Here is a 13,340-nt window from a genome sequence, read left to right as displayed (position 1 = left end):
GCAACTCCCATTTGACCATGACGGCATTAGAAATCTAGACATAAGGAGTAGGAGCTTCTTTGCATACACATAAAATTGAAGTCCATTAAAGGAAAAATATATGCTTTAGGTACCTTGTGAATTATGTGTTTCAGTGTAGTGTTCTCCACACTGGACATGCATAGGAGGCAGTATAAATGGATGTTGTCTTGGCTGAAATAAAAGCACAAGGGGGAACAAAAGCATTAGGAACTTCGTTTGCTACAGTTTTTGCTGCTGAAAAAGGAAAAACAGTTTTATGCCCTTTCCACTGAATACTGCTTTCTTACCCAGCCAAAGACACGTGGCTTGGCATTTCTTTATAGAACAGAGAATAACATTTTGTAAATTGTTTGCTAAATTTTGTTACAGAGCCCAAAGCTGACCAGTTAAGACTCCTTTAAGCTCAACCACTTCAGAAAACAACATCCAGACTCCCGGCTCACTTAGAACTTCTCAAAAGTTTATTAAAAGCCCTTGCCCTTGAAGAATTAAAACAAAACAAACACCTAATCAGGACAAAAGCAGGAGATGGAACAAACTCAAGGACCTAAAACACTGTTATACAAGCGTAGGAGCACATATGGACTTAAAATAACTCTGCAAATTACACGAATATCGGATTCCCTAGATAATGAATTGGAGCCTTCCTCCAACAATCTGCACTGCAACAAGCTTTAACACAACAAGTATCACAGGGGACAATTCAGCATTAAATCAGCAGGATCATTTACAGCGAAATAAATCACAGCTGACGTTGTATTCACCAGTTTTGTCCATTGGTAAACCGATGCGTTTTGCAATCACATTTTACCACCTGCGCTGTAATGTCCTGTCTGGTGTTGCTGAGCAAAGTTTATGAAAACATACTTTGATATGTTTTGATATACAGGCATCCTGGCCTGTATCAGAAATAGTGTGGCCAGCAGGAGTAGGGAAGTGATCATGCCCCTGTTCTTGGCACCGGTGAGGCCGCACCTCAAATACTGTGTTCAGTTTTGGGCCCCTCACTACAAGAAGGATGTCGAGGTGCTGGAGCGTGTCCAGAGAAGGGCAACGAGGCTGGTGAGGGGTCTGGAGAACAAGTCTTATGAGGAGCGGCTGAGGGAACTGGGGTTGTTTAGCCTGGAGAAAAGGAGGCTGAGGGGAGACCTCATCGCTCTCTACAACTACCTGAAAGGAGGTTGTAGCGAGGTGGGGGTCGGTCTCTTCTCCCAAGTAACAAGCGATAGGACGAGAGGAAATGGCCTCAAGTTGCGCCAGGGGAGGTTTAGATTGGACATGAGGAAAAATTTCTTTACTGAAAGAGTGGTGAAACATTGGAACAGGCTGCCCAGGGAAGTGGTTGAGTCACCATCCCTGGAGGTATTTAAAAGACGTGTAGAGGCGGCACTTAGGGACATGGTTTAGTGGGCATGGTGGTGTTGGGTCGATGGTTGGACTTGATGATCTTAGAGGTGTTTTCCAACCTTAATGATTCTATGATATATGAAGTAAGCAGAAAGAGGAGGAAGACATTCTTGTCTTGTGAATATGTCTTCCTTAACAGAGGAGCAAGGGCTTTTCATCTAGGCTGATTCAAGTAGTTCAAACTATTAAGGAATACTGTGGATGTCCAAGGCAAAAAAGAAACACCTTTTACCTAATTTTTACCTAATTTACCTTTGCATGCACATGCACAAAATGAGCACCATGCAAGTTAGCTGCTGAAGAAGGGGTGGGGAAGGGGTTAAATTTACATTTTCTATGTAAATGGGGAGAAGGAATGAGAATCAAAGAAACTGAGCACACATATGAATTCTTACATACAAAATGGCTGTGTTAAGCCAGAGCTGGAAGATGGCAGGAAATACTTCTGCTACAACAATTACTTCCAAGGGTATAAACCCCTACTCTCACTGAACAATCTGGGCAAAGGACCCTGCTGCTGACAACCCGAGTAGCAGAGCTTAGCCTGGAACAAACCAAGATGTTGGAAAGCTTAATAAATCGGGGGCAGAGGAAAAGTGCAAGGAAGAAGCGACTTCTACTGGGAATGTATAGATCTAGAGCAGACATATCACATTTCTTTGTGATAGATGTTATGGAAGGTATCTGCAAGAAATTAGGGATTATTCTGTTGTGGTTTTTGGGGTTTTGTTTGTGTGTGTGTGTGTGTGTTTGGTTGTTTGTTTGGGGGTTTTGTTTGTGTGTGTGTGTGTGTTTGGTGGTTTGTTTGTTTTTTTTTTTTGAAGGCCCTAGTTTAATAGTTTTTATAATTAATAAAATGCCATGCTGCCAAAACCGTATAAAGGGTCTTAATCTGAAAGTAATGACCATGATCCTCAGTGAAGTGGCAGAGCCTCACTCCAAAGATCCCACTTCACTTCCCATTTATGCCTACTGATTTATTACCATACGAGACAAATGAATAGGTAGGTGTATAGAGGTATGTGCAGTGCAGACAACAGGAGGACTTTTTTTTTCCTCCCCAAAGAGAACTGTTCCAACAAGTTAACAAAACAATTATGAAAAAAGCAGCTGAAAGTTCAATGTGAACGGTTAGCAGCCCAGTTCACTTTTTAATTGATGAGCACACATTCCGCCTCTTGATCTTCCTGAGACTTTGGGTTTTTTTAAAACTTGTTGCATGATTATGTTCAAAACATAAAGAGGCAGCAGGATTTGTTTTTCCTTTGAAAAAGTAGATTTCCATTTTTCATATCTAATATAGAAGGCAGTTCTCTTTTTCCCCTTGTCATATATTTGAGGCCATAGCATACAAATGCAAAGCACGCTTCATTTCTTCACCTTCAGTTTTTCATAGTCATCTCCAGGGACCAAACTAGCAGATACCAAAAATACCAAGTATGCCTCAGAGAACATAATACACAGCCTGTGTATTGCATCATGACGCCTTAGAAACAGGCTAAGAATGAAAGGACAAAGAAACCCAGAGCCAGCTACAACAGCTTTCCTGCCAATGGCTGGGAAACACAGAATGCAACTTTTAGATCTAATGGACCATATATACGCACACAGGAAAACAGCCTGTGCTGAAATCTGCAAAGATAAAGCCATCCTAATATCAGTACCTGATTAAGCTTAATTTTAGAACATTTTCACAAGCTGTAACCACACTGTGGGGATGTGTCAAGAAAACGCTCTGCCCACATTAGCTTTCCACCTCGCAGCAATAGGCTAATGGAGTTATCACTCTGGGAAGGTCTACAAAGCAGGTATAACCTATATCACAAATGAAAACTGGCAACCTGCATACAGATAATATTGCCCTCTGTCTAAGGGACCAGCAGTGCTGTTGCTACTCTTATTTAAGGGGTTCTGAATTACTGTAAGAAATACTGACATACTAGATGTTAAAATTGGATCCAAAAAAGTGTCCTTAGAGCTGACCAGGAAAAAAAAGATTCCCACAGATGTTTTTTGTAAAGATTTCAGGAAAAAGTTACCCAGTTTTGTCAGATTTACAGTATTTATGGAGATTAGTTGAACAGAAACAAATACAGTTTAAGAAAAACTCTGAATCACAACCCTGTACTGATTATAATAGTTTTACTTAAAATCACAGTAACTTCACACAGAAGAGAGGCACTTAACCCAAGAAGTTGATAAATTGTAAGTAGACTTTATACAAAAATATGAGGAATGGAAGAAACGCGAAAGGAAAAGCTGTAAAATTACGTAATGACTAGGTTTTCAAGTATACAGCACAAGACACTTCAAATTCTTTCTAGAGGACTATTTTCTTTACTTATTGAATATAATCTCAATCCAGTAGAAAAGATGCTCAGTTTCTGCAGGGCAAATAAAAATATAATGCCTTGAAGACTGTAATTTTTAATACTCAATGGTGAGTAACTTAATCAACCTGGGCAGCCACACCCTTGAAACTCATTCCAATCATATTGCCTACAACAAATGAATTAATGTGCTTATTTGAAATTTAGAAAGTATTCCATCTTACACAATGCCCCATCCCATTAGAAATAGCATAGACATTTTTAAAGACCCCACTGTGGCACATACCAAGGATGACCTACTCCAAGTGGGCCGTCGTCGGATAGGAGGAGGAGAACTTGATTGTCTGTGGAAGAAAAAGTAAAGAGAAATACTAGAAACCAGAATATTTCAATTCTGATTCAAGAATGAATGGGAAAAACAAGAGATGAAGAATCTCTAAGTATTGCTCATTAACGAGATTTAAAAAAATATGAATAAATGAAAATAATTCAGGTCCTTCTCTAAATACAGAAGGTATTCCAGTTCCAAAATATACATGCCTTTTGTTCATTATCCTATTTGGCTTACTTGGAAACACAAGAAAGAAAAACTCTGGTTTAAAAATGAATCAAACAAACAAGTCTCTTGAGCAATAAAAACTGAACATGGCACACAGGCACAGTCTCAGGTGACTTAAGGTGAACATTAAAACAATGACAATTCTATGGAATTCATACCAATCACTCCAAAGCAATGTGCACAGATCAGAAGGGAAAAAAAAGCGCAATCGGTTAATAATACTAGCAGAGCCACATACAATGTTAGAGTAGCCAGGTGCAGTGGAAGGAACAAGGAGTGTAGGAGGGAAAAAAAAATGAGGAAGGGAAAGAAACAAGTTGAAGGAGGCAGAAATATAGTGCTTACGTGAAGAGAGGAAAGGTGGAATTTGTCCTCTTACAGTTTCTGATCTGGTGAATGATGTTATGTGCGATTAGAGGAAATGCACACAGGAAAACAAACAACTATCATTTTAACAGAGGGCAGGAAAATTATTTGGCTAGAAAACACACATTGGCATATGCTGTCATCAATATCTGTGGCTCTAACACAGAAGCTGATTACCACATGAAACTGTGGTAAGAAGGAGAGATATTCTAATGGCAAAAATACATTTAAATTCCAGTTATTTCACTCAGTGACCTCATGATGTTCCCTATCTTTATTAGTCCAACGACTTGTAAGTTGTACATGAAGCCACTACATACACCCAGTTCATGGTACCCACATACTTATGGCTCAGTGTTTAGAAATAAACATGATCAAAAGCTATTGCTTCTGCAGTCTGGATTATGAACAGTAACAGAATAGTCCTCTCTGTTGACCCCAATACACAGCTTCAAAGGGGAAATATTCCAAGATGACAGACTATGGTATTTTGTTTTCTTTCTTGAGTGTCACAAGGGAGACAATCAGGAGCTTCCTTTGAACTCAATTCCTCTGAAACCATTAAAATTAAAAATGCATTATATGCTGCTAAGAAATGTCTTTTCTGGTCTTCCACTCACCTCCTAAGAATTGTAAACGCCATCTGAAATCTAATCAACATCTCTTTTCTCTAAGTGAAAAGATCACTCTATGCAGTTCACCTCATTGGTCTCTCCAATACTCTAACTCACTGTATGTTAATATATTGTATGCATATGTAATATTAGAAAGCTAGACCTTCCAATCTTCCCTTCATCATTTTGGCTTTATTTTCCAACAGATGGCATTACCCAGCTAAACAGATGGGATGTCCAGCTCTAACCAGAGCTGTTGATAGAGATGAACAACTTCATATCTTTCCAGCTAACTAAGCTGATAAGTTTTGCAAGGGATTCATGTTCTCATTGCTATACAAACCCTGCACGTCATGAACATTTCTCAAAACACTAAACTTCCCAAAGCAAAATTTATCTCAAACTAAAATTGCTGCATGCTGGTATAAATGAAACATACTCAGCTAATAAACTGACTTTTGACTTATAACTAAAGCCTCATGAATTCCTCCTTCAGTTAGGATGAATCCACCTGCGTGAGAGGACTAGCTCAAGGCCAGTTCCTTAGTAAGTGCTTAAAGTAGAGCCTAAAGGACACTTTGGGTTCAGATTTACGGTCTCTGCTGTGTCGTGCTAGTACGGCTACGCAGATTAACATTCCCAGGTGTCCTCCCTTGTTTGGTGCACATAAGCAGCAGATAAATTATACTGCCCAAATTAGAAGATGACAACCTGTGTTTTCCACTGACCTTAGCTGCTAGATGGGTAGTGCATCTTCAAAATGCTACTGCAATTCACATTTTGGCATGTTAACATATGTCACCTTTCACTCCAGTTTATACTAATACTCTGGGTTATGAACGGCAGAGACCAAGGGCTTCAATTTAAGACTCTCTGTCAGATTTGCCTGCTTGGGGAGCATTAAGCCTCACAAGGCTCAGAATGAAATTTCATTCTCAATTGTCTGTTCTTGCTGGTGGTTAAAACAAAACAAGAAAAAAAGGGAAAGGAGAAAAGAATAACTGACACAAGTGACTAGAAAAAACAAACAAAACCAGACACGCCAAAACTCAGAGCAATTCCAAAGCAGGGTGTCAGAAAATAACTCTGAAGAAAGAGTACTCACTCTGTGCAGATTTTGTTCTGTTTGTAAAACTTGTGTCTTGCTGCAAACAGCCGTGAAATATATTTGGCATTTTCAAGATCATCCTTAAAACACAAGAAAAAAATAGGAAAAAAAAAAATCATTCATATTGTTATTCTTACCAAGAAGTAACAAAGAAGAGTTTTAAAAATCCAACTGCAGTAACGCTTGGTAAGGTCCATCATGTATAGAATCTGGCTGCCAAGAACATGTCTGGTGCCCTCAAGAGCATTCAAGGCATTGAATTACTGAAGTACAGTGGCATGCCTTTACATGCTGCCACTTCACTGCTAAGTCACAGTGGGAGGGGAGGAGGGACAACAGAAAAAAAAAAAAAATAGCTCAAGCTTGCTGCTCCAGTTTCTATACTGGCCTTGGTTCAGGGAGATGTGGAGTGATTTTAAATAGCACAGAACAGCACTGCAGCCCTCTGAGTTCCAGTATGTGCATGCATGGTAGCTTATGCCCAGTTTCTACAACTGCTTATGCTGCTATATTTATGCCAGCATGAAAGATAGTGTGGCACTGTGGATGCTTCATCCAACAAGCGCTTCATTTTTTTGCAGACTTCCCAGCATAGTATCCTTTGGGATGCTTGGAAGAGAATACAAATATTGGTACCTAAATGAAGTTAATTTCACTCTCTGCATAAAGTAAAGTGTGAACTTTGTGTGTGTGTGGGGGGGGGGGGGGGGCTTATGGTGAGTGAGCCCCTTTAGGAAAGTGGAATGGTAAAGGTTTATTTTTTATATAAGCACTGATTAGATCTTTTTCTTACTGTGTGAAAGAGCACGTTCTCTTCTTTGTTGATCAACTCTAGAACAATCGAAGACTTGTTATGTGCTATATTCCCAATATCATTCCACCTGTAGAGTAAAAAAAAAATGCAGTAGAGTTTGCCAACACATACATTCAAACATTTCACAAACACATTAAGAATCCCTTAGTCAACATCAGTCTCATTTTATGGGAAAGCTTGTCAGTAGCTGTTTGGTGAAGGAACATGGTCAGGAAAATAAGAAAGTCATGCTCTGGTTAAAGGAGAAACAGATATTCAGCTCTTAACCCAAAGCAGGAGAGTTAAAACAACTCTCTTTAAAAACACCAATTTGAAGACTCACAATAGAAGATACCTTAATGATAAACATTATACTAAACTGTGGCATTTTTTAACTGATTGATTTTAGCCACATGTGATAGAAATTTTTAAATTTTTTTTAATAGTGCCATTCCTCTCCAAATGCTGTTTCCAACTTTCCTCCAGTGCCAATTCTTCCTAAAGAAAGTTAAGTTGACAACATGGTTATGTAGGCTATGCATACCACGTTAATACTCTGGGTTTGTTTGCAATCTTTTCTTTTTTTCCTTTTCCAAGTAATTGTCAGGTTACCCAAGATCAGTTATAATCTTCTTACAAATAGCTGACAGACATTTGCATACATTGCATGCAATCCATGGGGATGGAAAGGACTTGTTTGTTCTGTTTGCAGCATGCATTCCTCTTCATGTCACGGCAGGATGCTTGAAGTGCATATTTCCAAAGAGTAAGGATCCCAGCACCAACTGTCACTTCTACATGTAAAGAAACTTCTTGCTTTTGTCATCTGGCACAGTTAAAGGATTATCTAATTTCTTCTCAAAATTAAATATGCAAAACATCAGCTATGTGGAAAAGACAGCCCTAACATTTTTGAAGATGACCACTGAAAGCCCTTTTAAGGCAAAAAACCCCCAACATTCCAGCTTAAGTCTGGTACGAGCCTTAGCTACTGACTAAAAATTAGTGCTCCTCATAAACCACAATTTTTTGGCTGCACAAATGTTCATATTCTAATCACAGGGACTAGTAAAAATCCACTTCAAGTTAACACTGACAGTAACAGAAATACCCACCAGAACAGTAGCGAAGAGGAATGAGCGAAACCCTAGCCTCCCTGGAATCATGGAGATTTCTAGCAGCATTTTCATACAGAACAAACTTTTATAAGAAGTAACAAAACCCACAGAAGAAAGTTAATGTGGAAAGGCTTAAGTGATTCTTAATAACCAAAATAAACAGCAGAACAAATAAACAAGTGACACAGCCAGGATTTTCAAAAGTACAGAATGAGAAAGTTCAGCTTTTTTTTAGTGGGGCACCTAAATATGGCAACCAGATTTTCAGAAATGTTGAGTGCCTAGGCTGCCAGCCGTGAGGTTTAACAGATTTTCATTCAGAAGCATCAAAGAAGCAGACATAAAGGCAAGAAAAGAAAATGGATCAAAGCCTTGTAAGTAGAACAAGATACATGACAGGCAACTACGTCTTTCTTGCCGTCAAACCCATTCACAGACATCAGAAATTGTTCTTTATCACATCTCTTACAGCCAAGAGGCCAATCCTGAAAACAGCGAGGTGACTACTCCTTAGTTAGAGGATTGGCACTATTGAAGTCACGTATGTAAGTAAGGAAAAAACCCCACACATGGAGCTCTGAAAAGAAACTCGCTTTAAATACAGAAGACCCTAGTTTTTACCTATAAATCACAGTTGTCCTTCCAATTCTGTTTTTTATGAAGATTCCCATGAAGAAAATACCGAGTTGTATGTCATTTCCGTGATTATCCTGCAGAGAAAGGATATATATTTAGTTTAATAAAGAAACTGGCCAATACATGCATATGAATGCATGCTGAACTACCAAACAGAAGCCCTTCTTCAGGATGAATGCAGGATTAACCCTTGACCAATCTATATTTTGCTGCTTGATCAGACTCTGATTTTCATTATTTCAAAGCAGTTAGCACTTAACTGGATTCATTCTGTTGATTAGTGAGAACAGACAAAGGCTAAACAAGCCCAAGGTTCTCCTCTATCAAACAACACGCACACCACAAACTGGCATTCACTGTATAATACCCCACATTCCCTATCATTGTGATCATAGCTATCTAGAGCCCGTATGATTATCAAAAGCAATAGTCCTCTTTCACATTCACAGCATTTCTCCAGTCACCTGTTAAAACATGTTGAGATTTCAGAAAACCACACCTGGAGATGGAATCCCTCTCAAAAGCTATACTCTTCACGGTTCCTCCTTTAAGCACTCCGTGTAGAAGTTCATAGCATGTCACTCTGGAAAGTACTTGTATCTCTATACAGATACATCCTCCATTGTTTTTCATTTGTTGGGTTAAATATTCATCTGCATGCACCACATAATGTCCGCTGTTCTTGCATTGTTTTTCAGAAGTTCTATTGTTTTTGTGCCTACCCATGTCTCCTTGCAGGCTCCTGTTTGAAAACCATGTGCTCCTGTTCCATTTTGCAATCAGCTGTTTTCTTAAAAAGGCTTTTTCTTTTTTGCTACAAAAGCTTAATGCTGTTGACAAAGAGGTTTTTCTACATTTATCAAAAAAACAACTGCCCCTCAGCTGCATATATAGTAATTGATTCACGCTTTAAAGTGGTAAATAAAAATCATGCTAACACAGAGTGTGGTTAAAAAGAACTGCTAGAAGAAAGGATATGAGAGAAGTTAATGCACTACGCGTGAGCAAATTCTAGAAACCATCAGGCATCCCTGCATTTTAATAGATCAGATTAGAGCTGCTCTCCTGGCCTTGCTGTACTTGATCCCCAGAAGGCAACAATGGAGTATCTGCACCTGTTTCTAACTACTGACTACTAAGTGTTAGGCCTTTTGCAGACAAATGATGGATGCCAATTTTCAAGTCCCAGCCTACGCATTGATTCTCAGTGCCACATACACCAGCATTCTTCCACATACACTACAAGTCAGCAGAGGTCCTACAGCTGACAGTCTTCAGTTTAGTCTGGTTAGAGGACTACACGTTCCCCTGCCTTGTCCCAGAGGCAGCTTTAGAAGGCAAAGAGATTGGGAAAATGTTGGGGAAAATGTATGTATTTGTACACATATACGTGTGTGTGTGTGTATACACACAAATATCTATATAGAAAGAAAGAGAAACATATTTCTAATAGCATTTTCTAACAGGAACAAAAGCGAAATCTTCCATTTTTCCCTTTGAATGCAGTTCTATTTGTCTATAAGGCCAGCACACTGCTCTTTAATACAAGGGTAACATCTTCCTGCAATTTTGCAGAGCACCCAGTCTACTGTTCATACTTATCTCACTAACATGCAATAATATCTACTGACAATTCCAACACAGAAATCCCTTGCAGCAGCATGCAGCATTAATACGAATTCATTTGAGGAAGACATTGATTTAATTCATTGGCAATAAACATTCCATAATTTTTGTTGTTGGGTAGGGGTTTTTTTTGCCATTCAGTTCCCCCGCTTCAGGTCAATTTTGAGATTGGCCAAAGGGTCAATTTTGAATTCACCAGAAAGCTTTTTTGTTTGGTGTGGGGTTTTGTTTGTTTGTTTTGTTTTTAAATTCCAAGTCAACTTTAACTAGCAGAAAAACTGCTAGCAGTCCACCACTTATGGTGGCTGGGTTGGTTAGCAAAGAGAAATGGGTCATGTTGGTAACAGCAGCCTTCAGTTTCTCAGCACAACGTTATCACGGTGGCATATGCTCCATAAGGCCAGGCAGACCGTCCATGGCAGAACAGGGCTTCCAGCGAAGGGAAAGTGACTACAAATGCAAAATAAACCTCGAAACCTCCCCTCAGTTTTAAATGTGTGGAGGACCTGTGTGCACATGTAAGAAACGAAGGAAAGGTAAAGTTAATGCTTGGTAAAGAGCAACTCAGAAAGACATGAAAAGGTCTTATCTTCCTATCCTGTTAAAGAAGGCCAGAGCTGCGGTTCATTTGCCCCAGCCACTCTCCCTCAGACAGCACTCAAAAAAAAAGCAAGGAGCATCTCTGTTTCCCAAGTGAGCAGGCCCTAGCACATAGCAACCTCTTCTGTGAAAAGGATTTTGGTGGAAGAAAAGTAACGCTACAGGCCTAAGATACCCTCATGCTGCAACGTCCGTTCAAACTACCAGCAGTCATTTCACCCTCCAGAACAGTGAAACAAGTCCTGCCTCTTTTGCACAAACACAACTTGCATGCGTTCCAAAGGTCGCTGCAGACTCCTGCATCGTTTGATTCAGAGGTTCTTTTAGAATATACACTAACATACCTTCACAGGGAAAATTTCCTGCCCAAACCCATCAAGGCGTTCCACTTCATTGATGTACATTAGCTCAGCTTCTGCTGCTGTAATGCCACTGCAATTAGAGTAACAAAAGGCAGTGAATGGTTCAATATTATACGCACACAAAAAATATTAGGGAAAAAATGGGATATTCACAAACCACTTTAGAAGACACTTTGGAGATGCTGCCTAGAAATGCACAACATTTCAACATAATGTTGAAACTAACTTTCAACATTAGGATCATAATCAGCAAGGGGAGGAATTTTACTAAATGTTGTTAAGGTAAGGTACAAAGCAGAGTTCAAATTACAGGAGGAACAAACTGAACTGATCATATTGCTCAGTTTCTTCTGCACACATCAAATATTTTCCAGGCTTTATTAAAACATCAGGCCATTGCATCAGGTTGTGTCTAGTTCTGGATGGCCAATTTGAGCCATAGGGGTCCTAATTTGCATAAATAGTGTACAAATCCACAGAAGTTGCTTAAAATGACTTAAAAGGGAAGACCTACATTTTCGTGTTGGCTGTTCAAAAACACAGGCGCTAAATCAAATATTGAGCAGATTCTCTTTCATAATAGAGAACAAACCACCTGAAAACTTTTACACGCGTGTCTACACATGCTGCTGCCACAGCTCAGGAATTCAGACAGATTTCAGTTCTCAAAAGCAGGTCAGAAGAGATCGCGGGTTGCTCCAAAAGAAGGCCACTATTAATGTTTCTCCTCTTTGCTCCTCCTTACCACAGCTTACAAACAGAAATATAGGAACCAGACAAATACTTGGGAGAAAGAGGGAGAGAAAGGAGGTGGAATGCGATCTATCTGCTGAAGTAAGGATAAGCATTTGTTCTTTGTGTTGCAGAAATAGCACTAAAGAGCACAGCAGGGGAGGGAAATCTTTCCTTTCAAGTCTGTGAGTTAACCAAGATCACACAAGCAGCCCATGGCAGAGGGAGAACAACAGAACCAGGCCTGTTCATGGCCAGCTTGGAAGCCAACCCTTTGGTGGCATCAAAGGCCCAAGCTTGCATTGAAACTCAGACTGAGAATGGCCTTAGACTCAGAGATTGGTATTTGCCCCTTTACAACCATTTTCTATCATATAACGGGGAGTGCTGCACCCTTCACATAATACTCCTAGCATTTCATGTAATAAAGTTTTAAATGCAAATTCAAAATACAACACAACAGATTATTTCCAGTGACGTATAGGCACTGCCATTTTTCTAAGAACAGGACTCTGGAGGTTTGAATGCTTCCACCACCAAAACACCTAGATGACACGAAAGAAGCCTGCTTACAAAGAAGGTATTTGTACTGAAGCACTAATACATACACTCCTAGCTCATTAACTAGTAACAGCATATTGTATCTTTTCCACAAGACTTAAAATCCAATTCCTGTTATTTTCATTTCCATTACATTGAGAGCGTGTGTATCCTCCTCTCTCTTGAATGAGAGAAAACCCTTGGACAGACCCTCGGACCATCCCTGATCAAGTCACAGGGTCTTTTACCGTCAGGATTTAAATGAAACCGAGAAGATAAAGGAGTCTACTACATAGTGCAAGTAGTGTTACACATGCTCATTAAACCTTATGGTGCAAATGCTTGTTTATTTGGGATTAAGTTCCTCAGCCATTTTGTGTTCACAGTAGGCAGATAATCTTTTGCAACAGACTAACTAAAAATCCAGTGAGACATAGCACAATAGTAACGTGAAGATAGGCTACTTTACCCCTGCCAGAAAAGCATGGGGAGAAAGGGAAGTCCTAGGAGGATGATGACAATAAATAA

General features: G+C 39.5%; 1 protein-coding gene across 1 annotated transcript in view; it reads right to left on the bottom strand.

Moving 5' to 3' along the window:
* Positions 1–13,340, bottom strand: part of PTPN14 (protein tyrosine phosphatase, non-receptor type 14) — a 117,999-nt gene that overhangs the window by 20,002 nt on the left and 84,657 nt on the right. Inside the window, exons 7-12 of the mRNA XM_009279580.1 lie at positions 11,523–11,610; positions 8,938–9,026; positions 7,199–7,286; positions 6,403–6,485; positions 4,045–4,102; positions 114–192 (exon numbers count right to left, since the gene is read on the bottom strand). Coding sequence (XP_009277855.1) covers positions 114–192; positions 4,045–4,102; positions 6,403–6,485; positions 7,199–7,286; positions 8,938–9,026; positions 11,523–11,610 — 485 coding nt within the window. The remainder of the gene's footprint in view (positions 1–113; positions 193–4,044; positions 4,103–6,402; positions 6,486–7,198; positions 7,287–8,937; positions 9,027–11,522; positions 11,611–13,340) is intronic.

The sequence above is a fragment of the Aptenodytes forsteri genome, unplaced genomic scaffold (assembly GCF_000699145.1).
Source record: "Aptenodytes forsteri isolate BGI_AS27 unplaced genomic scaffold, ASM69914v1 Scaffold195, whole genome shotgun sequence".
Classification (NCBI taxonomy): Eukaryota; Metazoa; Chordata; class Aves; order Sphenisciformes; family Spheniscidae; genus Aptenodytes; species Aptenodytes forsteri.
Note: the sequence above shows the minus strand (reverse complement) of the source record. Positions and strands in the feature narration are given on the sequence as shown.